This window comes from Labeo rohita, chromosome 2 (assembly GCF_022985175.1).
Source record: "Labeo rohita strain BAU-BD-2019 chromosome 2, IGBB_LRoh.1.0, whole genome shotgun sequence".
In the NCBI taxonomy this organism is placed as follows: domain Eukaryota; kingdom Metazoa; phylum Chordata; class Actinopteri; order Cypriniformes; family Cyprinidae; genus Labeo; species Labeo rohita.
In genome coordinates, this window is record NC_066870.1 from 36479710 (window position 1) to 36497342 (window position 17633).

The 17633-nt window shown below is 33.6% G+C and overlaps 2 protein-coding genes across 2 annotated transcripts in view; both read right to left on the bottom strand.

The window, feature by feature from the left end:
- The window catches only part of LOC127181571 (potassium/sodium hyperpolarization-activated cyclic nucleotide-gated channel 2), a 70103-nt gene extending 58890 nt beyond the window's left edge, over positions 1–11213 (bottom strand). The window contains exons 1-2 of the mRNA XM_051136346.1: positions 10582–11213; positions 7106–7529 (exon numbers count right to left, since the gene is read on the bottom strand). Of these exons, the coding sequence (XP_050992303.1) occupies positions 7106–7529; positions 10582–11054 (897 nt within the window). The 5' untranslated portion in view covers positions 11055–11213. The remainder of the gene's footprint in view (positions 1–7105; positions 7530–10581) is intronic.
- Positions 11098–15576, bottom strand: LOC127182026 (uncharacterized). Its single transcript, XM_051137111.1, has 3 exons — positions 14920–15576; positions 11207–11592; positions 11098–11159 (listed from the first exon to the last, which is right to left on the bottom strand). The coding sequence occupies exons 2-3, from the start codon at positions 11556–11558 to the stop codon at positions 11098–11100; spliced, it is 414 nt and encodes a 137-aa protein (XP_050993068.1). The 5' UTR covers positions 11559–11592; positions 14920–15576.
- Positions 15577–17633: the final 2057 nt, after the last annotated feature.

Genomic DNA, 17633 nt, shown 5'->3' on the forward strand with positions numbered 1-17633 from the left:
AAACATCGACTCAGACCCTGAAAACCTAACTTGATTAATGAGCCTCATCGAACATCTTCCACATCAAATGACCATCAGACATTGAACATTTGTTACCGCTCAAAGCAGTCCATCAGTCAGCCGACAACTACACAGCGAGACACTCGCTACGCGCCTCACGGATGCAGAGAACCGGCAACTGAACATATGCTGCCATAAATCACATTAAATGTAACATTTAGTTTTTTTAAAATGCATAATCTAAATATTAACCCTTTGATCAAGAATGAAGAAAAACAAGTTAATCAGCTTATTGCATTTGTTTACTAATATGTACAAAATGTTTTTTTCTTAACTAGATCATACTAAACTGACTCGTTACTACAGTACTTGTCAAAAGTTTGGATTTGGATTTTTAGACGTTTTTAATAAAGCCTCTTCTGCTCACCAAGGCTGCATTTATTTAATGAAAATTACAGTAAAAATGTGAAATATTATTACAAATTAAAATAACTGTTTTCTACGTGAATATACTTTAAAATGTAATTTATTCTGGTGATCAAAGTTGAATTTTCAGCATCATAACTGCAGTCTTCATTCTCACATGATAAATAATGCTTTTACAATAATGGAGCAGAAAATCAGCATATTAGACTGATTTCTGAAGGATCATGTGACACTGAAGACTGGAGTAATGATGCTGAAAATTCAGCTTTGCATTACAGGAATAAATTGCATTTTAAAAAATATTCAAATAGAAAACAGTTATTTGATATTGTAATATTTTTTCACATTTTAATGTCTTTACTGTATTTTAGAGCACATATATGCAGCCTTAATGAGCATGAGACTTCATTAAAAATATTTAAAAATCGTAATGTTTTCAAACGTTTGACAAGTACTGAATCAGTATTCATTTACTACAGAGAACGCAAAGGAGTCCAGTTTTATAAAGTTAACTTCAATTGTTTGTGTTTCACTCACTCATCTTCAACATTGTGTCTTTGCTTTGTCTGGGATTCAGACAATGATTTGTTCATTCGCTCTGTATAACTCAATTTCCTGAGGCAGTTTCCAGTGCAAATGCAAACTAAGAGATTCGCTCCCATTTGGATCCCGTATCTGGTTTCCATGAGGACAGCTGGGATTTGCTGGAGCGCAGAGGAGCTTTACTTCCTGTAGAGCAGGATACAGAACTCAGTCCTCGCAATCGACCTTCCTTCTGCAGTGCATCAAGTAAACTAGATATCAATAACCATTTTCTGCTTCGTTACACTGGCTTTCAAAAATTTGGGGTTGGATTTTTAATACTTTTATTTACCAAGGACGCATTAAGCTTGTCAAAAGTCACCGTAAAGACATTTATGATGTTACAAAAACCTCTATTTCAAATAAATGCTGTTGCTTTGAAATTTTCATTAATCTGAAAAATGTAATCAGTTTCCACAAAAATATTAAGCAGCACAAATGTTTTCAACATTAAAAATGTTTCTTAAGCAGCAAATCAGCATATTAGAATGATTTCTGAAGGATCATGTGACACTGAAGACTGAAGTAATGATGCTGAAAATTCAGCTTTGATCACAGGAATAAATTACATTTTACAGTATATTCAAACAGAAAGCAGTTTTTTGAAACTAAAATAATATTTCACTGTTTAGCTGATTTTATTGTAATTTTAGTCGAATAAATGCAGAAGAGACTTCTATCAAAAGGAAGCGTAAACATTTAAACAGTATGTCTGCATGCACCATCTGGCATTTTTTAGACATTCATGTTTCTGTTAAACTGTTCACAAACCAAATATTTCAACACTAGTCCATTATTCTGGTATTATTAATTCAGATCTTGCATCGAAATGGCATATAAAACCAAAACAAACTGTAGTCTAAATGGACTGATCAAGCTGCCTTTCTTTCATTATAGCATTAATCTATACTGCAATATTAAGCCATTGAGTGTCTTTGTTTACTTTTGAGTGACTCTGGTTGGTTTGGCATAACAACAAATCTATTCTAAATGCTTATTGATGCAACAGCTGTCGTTTTTCTGTTTGAACTTATCTGATTCAGAAATCTCAGTGTATTAAGTGGCTCTTCCAGGTGAAAGAAAACAGCGCTCTGAATGCATAATCATAAGGATAATATAATTACAGCAGAGCCCTGCGGCAAAACGTCGAATTAGACGTCTAATCAACACCGAACCTGCATTTACAAGCATCTGAGATGGCAAAAAAAAATCCCTAAACATTAAAGATATTAAATATATATAAAAATAAATTAAAAAATAATAAAATGCTGATTGCAAAAAATATATATATCTTTATACCATATGAAATGTTAAAAAATTAATACTTTTATTAATCAAAGACGCATTAAATTAACCAAAAGTGCAGCAAAAACATTTATGTTGTTGAAAACAGATTTCTGCTTCAAATAAATACATTTATAAATTAAAGTATTATTTTTGCGATTCAGTTTGATGCCACTAGATACATAAAAATTACACACTTCACTATTAAGAAATAGAAAAAAAAAAACAAAAAAAAGCACATACAATAAGTTTTTATTAACATTTAGTAATTCATGAGGCACCATTAACTAACGTTGGCATAAATTAATTATAATGTTAATTTGTGGATATACTAATTCATGTTTAAACTTTCCAGTTATTAACATTAGTTAAAGCATTATGAATGAACATGAATTAAAAATGAACAATAATAAATGTGTAAATAATGCACAAATTGTTGTTCATTATTAATTCATGATATCTGATGCATTAACTAATGTTAACTAATTAAAAACTAACTGTAAATTGTTCCCTGAAAAAAAAAAATATTAAAAAACATAATCATTATATATCAATATCTATCTATCTATTTATCTTAAATGTTATTTACTTTAATTGCCAGTGTAAAGAACTTTGGTAAAATGTGTTGTTTGTATTGAAATTGAAATTCCACAAATAACTTTTTTTTTTTTGTAACCAAAATAATGGTCTGAAGAATCTATAATGAAACTCAAGGTTTCTAGGTTTACTTAATGAGCTCTGTTTGTGAGTGTTTTCATTGATATAGCAAAAAGCAAACATTTGTACATCCGTTCAAGGCTAAGCCATCTAGATAAGTTGTTTCCTAAGAGGAGGTCGTTTGCAGGAACGGTGCACTTTATGTTTGTAGATTGCTTTGAGTTGCTCCCTCATGCGTGTCGTGAATGCAAAGTGCCCGTACTTTCAGAAAAGGCAAGAACACTGTGTCTCACCTTTACTGCGCTTTCCTACAGGAGTTAACAAGGCAGGTCTCTGTACAGCACTGGTCTAATTGCATATTGCAGACAAATTACCAATCGCAACCTCATAATTATGCAAAGTAGCCGCTCCTGACGGCACCGCCGGCCCACCCGATCCACCCGCAGCATCTTAATTGATAAAAGATAGTTATCGTACCTCAGTGCTACAGACCTGGAGGTTATTCTGTTCGATCTAGAGGGAGTTATTGATGAACAACAGCTAGGAGTTCAGTTTTACTCATGTTTGCTTTTAATGAATGAACTATTTTCCGGGTCAAATAAAATGCATTACCTCTGGGGAACGTTTAAACTCACATCAGTGGTAATCCCAAATAACCCAAAGCAGAAGACCCTTAATATTTTCTAAAATGGGTAGCTGATTATCATACTGGAAGCATGATAAGTGTTAATTAAGTAAATTGTTAAGGGATTTAAGTGGCACTGAGGAGTCAGTGTTAATTACGACCAACTATTTGTCTTGAAACAAATTAATTTAGAAGTTGACATCTTTATTTTGTGACAGCTTCTATTATGGTTGAGTGATACAGCTGAACAAATATACATATCTTAATGTTTCTTGAAGTGCAAATAGTCATTTTCTCTAAAGGAACGCAAGGAAAAATTATAATCATTTGCACTTACGTGCAAGAGTATTAATACAATTACTTTACTGTAATATGCTCACTAAGGCTTCATTTATTTGATCAAAAATACAGTAAATACAGTAAAATTGTGAAATGTTTTTACAATTTAAAATACCTGTTTTCTATTTAAATATACTGTAAAACGTAATTTATTTCTGTGATCAAACCTGAATTGTTTAGCATCATTACTCCAGTCTTTAGTGTCACATGATCATTCAGAAATCATGCTGATTTGCTGCTAAAGAAACATTTGTGACTATTAACTGTTAAAAACGGTTATGCTGCTTTATATTCTTGTGGAAACTGAGATACATTTTATGTTTCAGGATTCTTTGATGAATAGAATGTTGAAAAGAACAGCATTTATTTGAAAAATAATTTTCTGTAACATTCTAAATGTTTTTACTGTCACTTTGATCAATTTAATGCATTCATGCTGAATAAAAAAATATGTATTACTGACCCCAAACTTTTAAAAGATTTTTAAACTGATGACACAAACAAAACAGAGTCTTAAATCAATTCACAGAACACAAGACATAAAACATAAACAAACCTACCAATTCAAATGCCATTTCTGCTACCTAAAAAACACCTAAAATGCCTCCTACTCTCTAAAGCATCAAAACTTTGATGTCAATAATAATTTTAATTCACTTTCTCAGAGACTGTGCATACATAAATGCTATTTTGTCAACTTTAAGCACTCCAAATGTTACTTAATTATATATTGTTGACAGCATCATTGCAGAAATCACATATATCGCCCTATTTTCCAAACACAGTGAAGTCCAGTCAAAAGCCTCATCCACAGTGATTCAGAAACTCATTGACTGACAGACGCTTAGACACAGAGCTTTAATTAGAGACCAAAGTGTGACTGAACTGTTTCAAAAAGCCGTCAGAACTCCGCTTGAGTCTGTCTGGACTTTGACAAGACAACCGTCAACACATTTCTGATCAATTAATCAGTGTTAAAGTCGCCATCTGCTCTCGGCAGGCTTCTGAACCCATAGGACAGAAAAATCAGAAACAAAATTTCTGTAATATCAACTGTTACTCCTAGACAACAACAAGAATACATCAGATTTAATGAGACTTTTGCTTCTCAGTTGTTTCTCCTGAAAAAAAAGAGCCCAATATTTTTAATCAAAATCTCATAGCTAAAGCTTCTGCAATCATTTAGTCTTAAACCCCGCCCCTGAGCTTAAACCAAACCCCTGCCAGCTGCACATTTGAATGCCACGCCCACATCTCAACATCCAATCAACATCCAATCAACAACTGATGCATTAGAACCAAGTATCCGCCTACACAGATCATCATAATACAAAGAAAGGGTCACTACTTTAAACAAAGCTTGACTGAAAACTCCATTAAACCTCCATTAAAGGCATAAAAAAAAGCAATATCTGAGTGGTTTTGGCCCAGTAAGCATGTTTCACTTGTGCCAACTGGGGACTGGCGCATCTCCGCACCCTTCACGTCCTCTATTTCTATTAAGCATGTCTAAACATCCACAGTCCATTTGTGTCTACCAAGAGAATAACTCTTCACTCACACTCATATTTCATTCAGATATTGCACAGAGCATGCAGAGTTCACGCTGGAGCCGATGCAGTTTTTAATACCTGTATGCGGTTACGTAAAACACCATGTTAGTTCAAACATTGTGTACTTGCAGTGTAAATTATTTAAAAAATTTTAAGATCTTGTATATTTAACTACGGAAGCACATTTTTGCCAAAGAAAAAGAAAGTCATGCTTTGGTAAATCAAAACTGATGATTTGAATATAAAGTCATAATTATGAAATTAAATATTATGGCAAATTATGAAATATTAAGCCTTGTGAAATAAAAGTCTAAATTAATAAATAAAGTCAAAATTGTGAAGTATACAGTTTAAATTCAAAATTCTTTCTTACAAAAATTCTATTTTTTTTTTTACATCATAATTATGACTTACCTCATAATTTTTTTGTCATAACCAAGACTGATATTTCTTAACGACATATCATACATATCATAAATGATTTTTTTTTCTCCGTTTTGACAATTTATGTAAAAGATTACTTAATTTAACTTAACTTTTTAACTTAATGATAACTTATGTCATGATTGACTTTTATCTCATAATTTGGACTTTTTGTCTCAGATTCTTGACTATTTATGCCATAATTAGGATTTTTTTTTGTCTCAAGATTGACTTTATATCTCATAATTATGACTTATGTCATAACTATGCTTTTTATCTCATAATGACTTCTCATTTTTGACTTTTTGTCAAAAAGCTTATGCCATAATTTAGATTTATCTCATAAATTGCTTTTTATCTCAATATTAATTATGTCATAATTGACTTTTACCTCATTATTTTGACTTTTCTTTGCATATTCTTGACTATTTGTCATAATTAAGATTTTTTATCTCATAATGACTTCTCATTTTTGACTTTTTGTCAAAATAACTTTTTCCATAATTTAGACTTCTCATAATTTACCTTTTATCTCAGTGTTAACTATATCTTATAATTGACTTCTGTCTAATAATTTATGACTATTTATGTCATAATTAAGACTTTAAGTCTCAAGAATGATTTTTATCTCATAGTTATGACTTAACATGAGATGATTTTATCTCATAATTTTTATCTCAGTGTTAACTGTTATCATAATTGACTTTTATCTCATAATTTTGACTTTTCATCTCACATTTTTGACTGTCATAATTAAAACTTTATCTCATGATTGACTTTTTACCTCATTTTTGACTTTTTATGTCATAAATGACTTTTACATCATAATTTAGACTTCTATCTCACAGTTTCTGATTTTTTATGTCAGTTATGACTTTTATCTTATAGTTTTAATTTACATCATAATTTTGACTTTTCATCTCATATTTTTGACTGTCATAATACTTTATCTCATGTTTGACTTTTCATGTCATAAATGACTTTTACATCATAATTTAGACTTTTATCTTACAGTTTATGATGTTTTATGTCAGTTATGTCTTTTAACTTACATCATAATTATGACTTTTTGTCTTATAATTTTAACTTTTATGACTTTTTGTTATACAGTAACTATAGTTTATGAAAGCATGATTTTTTTTTCTTGGTGGAATTGCGGTTCCATATCTATCAGATGATGATATGTATGCCTTTGTAGTGGGGTCTGTTGACGTACCTCTTCCCACTGGTGAATATAGCGGATAAGCCGAGAGAGACGCAGCAGCCTCAGCAAGCTCAGGATTTTAGTGAAACGCACAATCCTCAGGGCTCGTGCCGTCTTATACACCTCCGAGTCTATGCCCTTCTCCACGATCAGGAAGATATAATCCACTGGAATGGACGAGACAAAGTCCACAATAAACCAGGTCCTCAGGTACTTCTTCTTGATGGTCTTGGGGTCCAGGATGATGTCGGAATTGTCTTCGATAATGATGCCCGTGCGGAAGTTGAGCACAAGGTCCATGAGGAAGAAGGTGTCGGAGACCACGTTAAAGATGATCCACGGCGTGGTCGTCTCGTCTTTGAAGAAGGTGATGCCGACGGGAATAATGATCAGGTTGCCCACCATGAAGAGAAGCATGGTGAAATCCCAGTAGAACCTGCAGAAGAGAAAGCAAAGAAATTGGCTTTATCCAACACCATCTTATAAGTCAGTGGTAAGCTAATGTGCTTTTACTACTGCACATTTGTAAACCCTAGGTTGATGTTCCTATTTGCATATTTACGAGGTTAATATGACTGTGCTTACGTGCACAAAAATATTAAAATATAAATCAGAATTCAGTCCTATTAACATTTTGCATGCATCATGTACATGCATAAACCAAGTGACAAGAGGAAGACATTAGTCCAGAAATCTCAGGAAAAATAAAAAAAACAGCTAAAAAATAAAATAAAAGACAGCTTACATATGCATATATTATTTTACATTTTTTACATTAGAAATGCATTCATTAATATTACCTAACAATGTGCAATACAATTGTTATAGTATTTATTAATCTTTGTAAAAATAAGTTAATAAAAATAATTATTTTATGACTATTCATTGGCCATGTTAGCTTAAGTATGGGAAATAATATTAACTAACAACTTTGGATTTTAATAATGCATTAGCACATGTTGAAATTAACAATGTAATAAATAATTGATGAGGGGCTGTTTAATTATTAGAAAATAATGCACACTCAAGATGGTGATGAAAAAAAGCGGAGTCACCCAATCAGATTCAAGCATTTAAAAGCAAAATGCACATGCTTTAGAAGTTTTTTTCATGGTTAGGTCATTTTAACCAATGCACTCAACTAATGTTAACAAATGGAACCTTACTTTAAAGCGTTACCAAATTTTTGATCATGTAGACACCTTATTTGTAATATGCACAGTAACTTAACATTAATTTATCAGTAAATACGTCAAACAAGACATATTTTAGATAGAGATTAGATGCAAACAGTTGTGAAAAGATAAGCTGTTGAAACATTTTTGCAATGAGGAGGAGACAAATTTTTAAAAAGCATTTAACAAACATTTTTAGAACATCATGACCTGCATTTGCAAGATTTTCATGACCTACATTTGACAATTCATGCTGCCCTTGAGTGCTTTTGTTAAGACATGAATGAAAATTAATGAGTCGTAAATTGCTGTCCAAAATTGAGAAAATTCAGCATAATAAATAGCAAAAGCAAGCATCGCCAGCATTTCCAGATGAGAATTGACGGAAAAGAATACAAATGTCTTCGCTTAGTCTGAATATGCTATTTAAATGCATGCAAAAATATTCTGACAGCTGTCAATCCAAGAGTCTATTGTGAACATTTCTGCTTTATAATGCATTGCAGCATGCACGTCACCCACATAAGGTACATTAAACAGTTTTGTTATGAAAACAATACTAAAAATCAATAACATTAGCACTGCAAAGATGCACGCAACAATGCATTACAATGTGCTGTAGAGAATGCTTTATAGTGACCTTGTGAAAAGGGCAAGAGTGTCGAAAACCTCAGAAGACCCCTGATATTTGAGAGTCTGACACGGCTATGACTGGTGCAAGTCAATTCCTGAGGGTCTGAAATAAAGGTCTACGTGGAGCGGATGTGATCCGTTTCCACGTGGTGCTCGCACACGTGTACAACTCAAGGTCACAGCAGCGCGCGCTAAGGTGCATGCTGACTCATAACTGGAGACTGATGCAACTCGTACACAATGGCAGCTTCTTCGCACAGGTTCGCACAGCTGATCGGCTCTAAGAAGCGCTGAAGGTCTTTGATATGTCAAGATGACTTTTAAAGGAGTGGGAGTATTGAAATAAATATGCATTAGTTTCAGGGTTTCGAGGCAAAATTATACGGATGTGTGCATGTCATTGTGTAGCTTGACTAAATTGCAGAAATTGCATGCATGTTTTTATCATCAACAATATTTATCTATCATCTGATGAGGTCTTATTGTACACAACGCACTGCAGCATTCAGTGCTCTTCATCCAACGTAATCATTTAAAGTTACTCACATGTTGCATAAATGCAAAATGCAACCTGATGCACGAACGTCAAGCAATGCAAACCTTATGTAAAGAGTCATCCAGTAGTTTTCATAACATGCAAAACACGTCCAGACTGACTGTGGTGCTAAAATGATGTTCCTCACTGATACAGACATAATGCATAACAGCATGACCATCTGCAGACTAACACTTGAGTGAAAGTTTGGCACGTCTAAATTGTATTTATTGAGGTTAATGCTTCAGCATTTTTAAACATTGAAATATATGCATTGTCAGAATGAATGCTATTATTACTAGACAAAATTGCTTATGTGCTTCAATGTATTTGGTCTCACGTTGTTATCTAGTCAGGTAGAAATACATCTAACTCAGCATGGACAAAAATGCTTATGTGCCATAATGTGCATGCTCAAAAATGCTATTGCTTTTTATAACAATAACAATAGCCTGGTCAGATTACATATATAGATATATATATACTCAAAAAATGCATGTTTTTTGGAAGTGTGTGTATAGGTTGTAGTAGCTTTTGAGGGCCAAATTGTGGAAAGTGTCTTGTGAGGACATTTATTTAAAGTGACCCTGCTATAGCCAACAATACATTGTATGGCTCAAAATTATCAATATTTTGTAAACTTCCTAGTGTAAATACATCAAAGCTTAATTTTTGATTAGTAAAATGCATTGCTAAGATTTTTTGCACCCTCAGTTTGCAGATGTACAAATATTGTCCTATCCTAACAAACCATACATCAATGGAAAGCTTATTTATGTATCTTTCAGATAATGTATAATTCTCAGTTTCAGAAAATATACCCTTATGGCTGGTTTTGTGGTCCAGTGTCACATATTGTATTTAGTGTAAAAGTACTGATCAACAGGTTTGTTGGTTTAGGGTTCAAAAGTCTGAAACCACTATTAAAATACTTGCATTATTAATACAAATGCTAAAAATCTGAGAATGCATCTGCTGCTCAGTGGCACTATTAGTGCATGATCTTAAAACTCTCAAATGCATCTTTAATATTGTTTCAGAATGGAAATGAATAAAAGCACACTTTTGGATGCACGTTTCATTCATGGGTCACATTTGGTCCGTAGATGCCATCATGCAAAGTTTCTCCAAGCGGCTGCTCCTACCTGAAGTCGCTGTAGGGGTGAATGATCCAGTTGCCCGCCGATTTGACGCGCTCCTGCTCCTTCTCCACCGCCTTCTGGCTCCCGTACATGCGCAGGGAGAATTTATTGACCCCGGGCTGCAACATGCTGCTGAACTGCCGTTGCATGAAGCTCGCCTGGCTGCCCCGGGTCTCGGCGTCCTCCTGAGCTCCATCCTCGGATTTGAGGAACGTCACCGAGTTGCGGGGCTGCTGCTGCGCGCCGTGGATGGAGGACGAGGCTTTCCTGCTGGGGGCGTTGGAAAAGGACACTTTGGAATCCTTCTTCTCCGGGACCCCGGGGTTCGACGCGTCCTGCCCCTGCGTGCTGGTCGCGTCCACGCTGGTCGTTGAATTGCAGGCTGCGCGCTTGCTCCCGTCCGGCTTGGACATGATGGAGCGGAGGCTCCCGGTGCCGGAGTCCCTCCTGCACTCCCCGTTCTTGTTGCATTTCATGCTGGAAAGCGGTGCTGAAGGATTGCCGTCGCCTTCGGCAGCATTACAAGCCTCTACCGTCACGGTGGCCACTACGGTAGACGCTTTGCCTCCTCCTCCTCCGCCCTTAACGGTGTCGTGGCGACCCGCAGGAGCAGCAGCAGCAGCATCACCATCACCCGGGCGCGCATCAGTGGAAGTGGAGCTCCTGGATGCGCCTCCTCCTCCTCCTCCTCCTCCTCCCCCTCCCGCTCCTCCCGGTGCGCAGCTCTTAATCTGGACGCTGCTCCCTCCTCCTGTTCTCCTCAGCCGCGGATGCTGAAACTTGGATTCCTCCTCTGCATCGTCCGTCTCCTCCATGGCGACGTGATTGGGTTTCAGGTTCGACCCGGCGGCATCCGAGTTGGACTCCAGGCAACTCTTGGCGGTGCTGTTCCCGGTGCAGTGGTACGCTGGCGCGCTCTTATGGGCCGCTTTCTTCGTCATGGCAACATCCGAACCGGGCGAGAGCTCATTCCGGTCCATGTCATTCACCGGATCAGATTTGGCCTGTAATTATCTTTGCGGGAAACCAATCAGCAGGGATGATGGGTGAGAGAGAAAGAGAGGGACAGAGAGAGAGAGAGAGAGACCTACGTGATTTCTTTGCCAACAAAATGAAACAGCTCTTAGTTTATTAACTGTTTGTTGGGTCACTCCGTGCGCGCGTTTTCCATTTCAATAACCACATTTCTATAAGATTTTAAACATTTAAACAGCTCGTCATTTCGAGCTAAATTAATAAGCAACAGCAGGCTGTGATAGCCAATATGTCTTTATATGCAGAGCTTTTAAAGTTATTTAGTTAAATCAGGTCTCGTGCTCAAGGTCATGACATTTCAAAATGCTTATTAGAAAGAGAATTCCATTCTGATATATCAACATGCGTGATAAATCAGCGCTAAACAATAAAAATAAACATCTGAAAAGCTAAAATCAATTCTATAGGCCTACATGGTGTCAGAAGAAGAAAAAAGTACAAAAGCTGTCACTACGGCGGTACCTTTTCAAAAGTAACTCAAATAAAAAATAAAATATAGCATTTAGGTACTAATATGTACACTTTAGGTAGCTTGAAGACACCAAGAAGCACTAATTAGGATAAATCAGGTACAAATGTGTATCGTTTTCAAAGGTACCTTTTTGTCTGAAAGTGTAAAATTATTTATTAACAAAGTTGGTCACACTTCAAGTGTTTTAATAACACAATTGGTCAGTTGAAATAGAATTTATAAACTGATAAAAAATATTATTTTTTTTTTTTTAATGTTTTAAAAATTAGAAAAAATATTATTCTTAAATATATTATATATATATATAATATAATAATAATTATAACAGCATAATAACTTGAGAACTTATAGTAGTATTAGGATACTATTATAGTTTGTATTTTCAGTTTTCATTTTATTTAATGTCTTTTTTGAATATAAAAAACTGAAATAATTTCTTAATTTACCCAAAACTGAAATAAAAATGAGTAAAAACAATATTATTTACATATTAATATAAAAAACTGAAAAAACATACATTTTACATTTTACATAAATATAAATATTTTACATTTATATATATGTAGCATTTGTAACAATTGTAACAAAATGTAACACTGATCTGGGAACAGCCCAACATTTTTTACATCCACACCATATCATAATAAAATGCGAGCCGTATTAATTATGTATGCATACGCTAACAGAAAAAAGCACGTTTGGTTCTGTTAATCTGTTGTCCTCCCAGTCCTACTGACTTAAAAAGTAATCAATCAAGTCTGTTGTGTCTGTGCAGAAATCTATAAATGACTGAGGTCGCATGCATAAACAGATGGCTGGGAATATCTGTAGTTACTACTGTCGCATAAACAGTCTGGCACTTTTTGTGTCTAAAACTGCAGCTGTCGTCATGGCGTTGTGATGTCATAACAGCAGAGGATGCGCTCAATGACAGGCAACAGAGTGAAATCAGACTGCGGCGCGGCGCCACCTACCGGCGCACAGGCGGAACTACAGCAGCTCACAGACAAGAGTTGTGGACAACCACTGGGGTCATTCAGCTTTAAAGACCTGTTGAATGTCTTATGAATCCAGATTTAGCTCAAATACAGATCTCCAAAAGAACAAAACACAGTGTAATTTGTCAGTAAATTACTATTTAGTGACCTTATCTGCCCAGATGCTCTCAAAAAGTAAGTGCAGCAATAATCTTCAGAAGTATATCAAACACACTCAGGGGGAAAAAAGGTGCAAAAGCTGTCACTGGGGCAGTATCCTTTCAAAAGGTAATATGTACACTTTATAAACGAATGCGTACCTTTAAGGTACTAATACTTAAATAAGTTACAAATGTATACCTTTTGAAAAGTAAACGTACAGATGTTAGCTGAAATGTTCAGGAATGTTTGCCATTAAAGAAAGGGAAAAAAAAGAGTGGGACAAAAAAAAAAAAGACAAAAACATATTTTTGCAAATATATTACTAAAATATTTAAAATATTTAGATTTAATAATATTTTAAATAAATTAGAATAATAAAATAAAAAAATATTAAATATACTAATCACAAATATATTTACACATTTGTAGCAACATTAAGACACTATTATATTTTTTTTTTCAGTTTTCATTTTAATTTCATTTAATGTCTTAGTTATTTTGAGTAATTGTTTTTTCAAATATAAAAAGCTGAAATAATTTTAAATTTACCTAAAACTGGAATAAAAATGAATAAAAACTATATATTTGCAAAATATATATATATATAGCTAAAACATTGCCTTGGCAAATTTAATTTGCAGTACTCAACTAAAACGGAAATAAAAAAAAATAAGGAAATATTTATATGAAAAAAAAAAAAGAATAAAAATGGCAAAAGCCCAAAATCGCTAAAACAAACTCAAATTAAAATGATAATTTAATTTTATGTTGAATAGTTATTAATAGTTTTATTAATATTTATCATATAAGTAAAATAAAATATAAATATTAGATGAAAAGCTTAAATATTAAAAAATTAGAGATTAAAAAATAAAAATGAGAAATGTTGTCTTGGCAACAAACTAAAGTTTAAATGAAATAAAATACAAATATTAAATGAAAAAAAATAAAGCCTTGGCAACTAACTGAAATAGGTTTTATTTGCAGTACGAAACTAAAGCTGAAATAAAAAATTAAGGAAATATTTATATAAAAAAAAAATAAAAAAGTAATATTTATCATTAAAAGTAAAATAAAATATAAATATTATATGAAAAGCTTAAAAATTAGAGATTAAAAAAACTATATATAATACTATATATATATATATATATATTTATTTAAATTTATTTATTTTTTTCTCCACACTTTTGAGTTTACTTTAGCACCTCAAGTTAATTTAAATTAACTGTTGTAATTATTTAACATTTTATGGTTTTAACTTAAAAAACAGTTTTAGTTACAGGTTCCAAGGAGCATTATGTGCAAGAAAATCTGAATGTACTTACATTGATTTACTGCATAATGTGAAATATTTCTTCATTTTCCATCACATCATCATTTTTCCAGGTTTAAATGAAAAAAAAAATCCCAGATTGTCAATTGAAGACTTTCAGATCTCACTGCATGTTCCCTGCTTTCATAATAGACACATGCATGACATTAACATCGATTAAACACGAGAGAAAGCTCATTTGTGATCACCATCTGTTCCTGACCACTTCTACAAGCAGAAAGCATCATCCTGAGCACATCATCTGCAAAAAGCAAGTCATCTTCCTCCTTGAATATCATTGATGCTGACCTACAGTAGCAGACCGCAGTCATTAAGGAGGATGCCGGCTCACAGAAGTCCTGCAGACTGTCAGATCTTACCTTGTTTTCCCTGACGCTGACGTGTGACCGAAAGCAGCCAATGCAGAGAGTGAAGCGCACCTCCAGAACAGCAGCCCGGAGCAATGACATTGAAAGGTTGTCTCAATCCGGCGGAGGGAAAGAGAGAGACAGAGAGAGGTGGGACGCCACGTCCCTTCACTGATGGAGCGTTTGACCTCTGGAGGTCAGAGAGGTCGCCATGCTCCCAACCACACGTGCTGCTTCCCACTTGGGAAGTGTTTAACCTGAGCAGCTCCGGATCAATCTCTCTCGCTCGCTCTCTCTCTCTCTCTGCAGAACTGAATGCCGGCACTCACTTCCTGGTATGACACATTTAAGGATGATGCTTTGGGCTTCATTTGCATAAAAGGCAAAGTTCCAAGAAAGCAGGAGATCTGTGGATCGATCTTGGAAGCTTTTCAGACTCAGGAGATCAACAGGGTTCCCACAGGTTTTCACCAATGTCCTGTGTTATTACTGAGGTTTTTATAAAAAGCATTGCATTTAATAGATTTTTAGTGCTGAGCATAAAAGGAAAAACACATTCAATATGACTTTTACAAATGAGTTTCTCTGGGAACGACTGGAAATTCTGTATCACATACTGAACTGTGAAAAATGATTTGAAAGGCAGGAAAGTTGCTTTTGGTGACTGAAATAAAGCTGAAACAAAAATGTTAGATGGAAAAAAGTTAGAAACATTGCCTTAGCAACTAAATGAAATGGGTTTAAAACAAATAAAACTAAGCAAATATTTATATATATTTAAAAAAAAGTAATAAAAATGGCAAAAGCACAAAATCACTAATTAAAAATGAACATTAAATCTTAAAATATAAAAAGGCTAATTTAATTGAATGGTCAATATATATTTAAGATAATAATAATAAAAGTAATAGTAATAAAAAATTGCATATGCACAAAATCACTCAAGTAAAACTAAAATTAAAATTAAATCTTTAAATATAAAAAAGCTATTTTAATTGAATTGTCAATAGTTATTCAAAGTTTTATAAATATTTTTAATAGAAATAAAAGATAAATACTAGAATTAAAATGATCAGAATTATCTAAATAAAAATTAGAAATGCTGCCTTGGCAACAAACTAAAGATTAAATGAATTACTAAAACTGAATTAAGCAAATATTTATATTAAAGGAAAATCAAAAGGTAATAAAAATGGCAAAAGCACAAAATCACTGAAACAAACAAGTGGTCAATAGTTATTAATAGTTTTATAAATATTTATAATAGAAATAAAGGTAAATATCAGAATTAAAATGATTAGAATTAGAATTAGAATCATTAAAAATTAGGAATGCCGCCTTGGCAACAAACTAAAGTTTAAATGCATTACTAAAACAGAAATAAAAATAAAGTTTAATGGAAATATTAAATATTAAGTATAAAATGAGATGAACTTTATAAACTCAGAAAAAGGAAATTTAATTAGAGAATTTAGAGAAAATAAAATAAAGTACTTATGAAATTCTAAAATGGCAAAAAAAAGTCTTTAAAAAAAGTTTTGTTTTTTTTTTAATTTAAAAGAAATAAAAATGACAAAAACAACAAAATTACAAAAGCTAAAATTAAAATTAAAATAAAAACTGAAAACATCAAACGTTTTTTTCTCCCTGTTTTAGAGCACAAGCTTATAGAAAAACTGAAGGCTAACATATTCAAAAGCCAAAAAACTTCAGTTTTTAATTTCATGGGGATTCTTCACATTAAGAAAAAATGGTTCTTTTAAGGACTGTTCACTGAAAGGTTCTTTAGGAAACCAAAAATGATTCTTCTGTGTCATAACTGCTCAAAAAAAGCTCTTTTGGGAGCCTTTATTTTTAAGAGTGAAGCATAAGAGCAGCAGTAAGGCAGGTCACTAACCGATTCAAGTCAAAAACAGCCCATAAGTCTCTAAACATGGTTGATTTAGTGGTCTCACAAAAATAAATACACACTGCAAGAGGGCAGAGAGAGCTCTCCATCTGAAAACACACAGTAGCACAGTACAGGGAGCGCTCATGTTGTTCATAGCCAACAATAAAATAACTTCAAAACGAGTTTGCAGCAACAGGCCGGTCACTCTTGCAGATAATCACAATTAGCAGCTGCTAATGGAGTCTGGCTGGAGATCAGACACACAGCTGCGGAGCAGGCGGCCGATAACACAGACCGACTGGAGATGTTGCATACAACTCAACACTCAAAAAAAACCTCTGCTACTTTCTGCCATCAGTCAACAGGCCATCAAACTTCATTTCAGACTGATCTGAATAGGACGACCAGCACAATTCAGCACACATTATTTCATGAATTTGTCATAAAATTAAGCTCTTGGCTGTTGAAGAATGAAGCAGCGCATTTTATATTATAACAGACAGAAAACTCACCACTGGTAAGTTTAATAATGCAGCAGAAAATAAATAAAACTGAATAAATAATGGCGCCTTAATTGCTGCTTGAGGAATTAGAGACGGTGAAAAATTATAAAAACTAAATTATGATAGTTTTAGTGACACAGTCACAAACGATAGAACACGTCATTGTTTTTAAAAAGTTGCAATATAATAATCTTGCTGTTTATGTACATAAATTAAATGGTAAATAAAACTAATTTCTACATTTTTAATTACGTAAAATGTCTATTTAAAATGTATAATAAATACTAAACATATAAAAATAAACTTATTTTTAACTTTCGGTTAAAGTACTA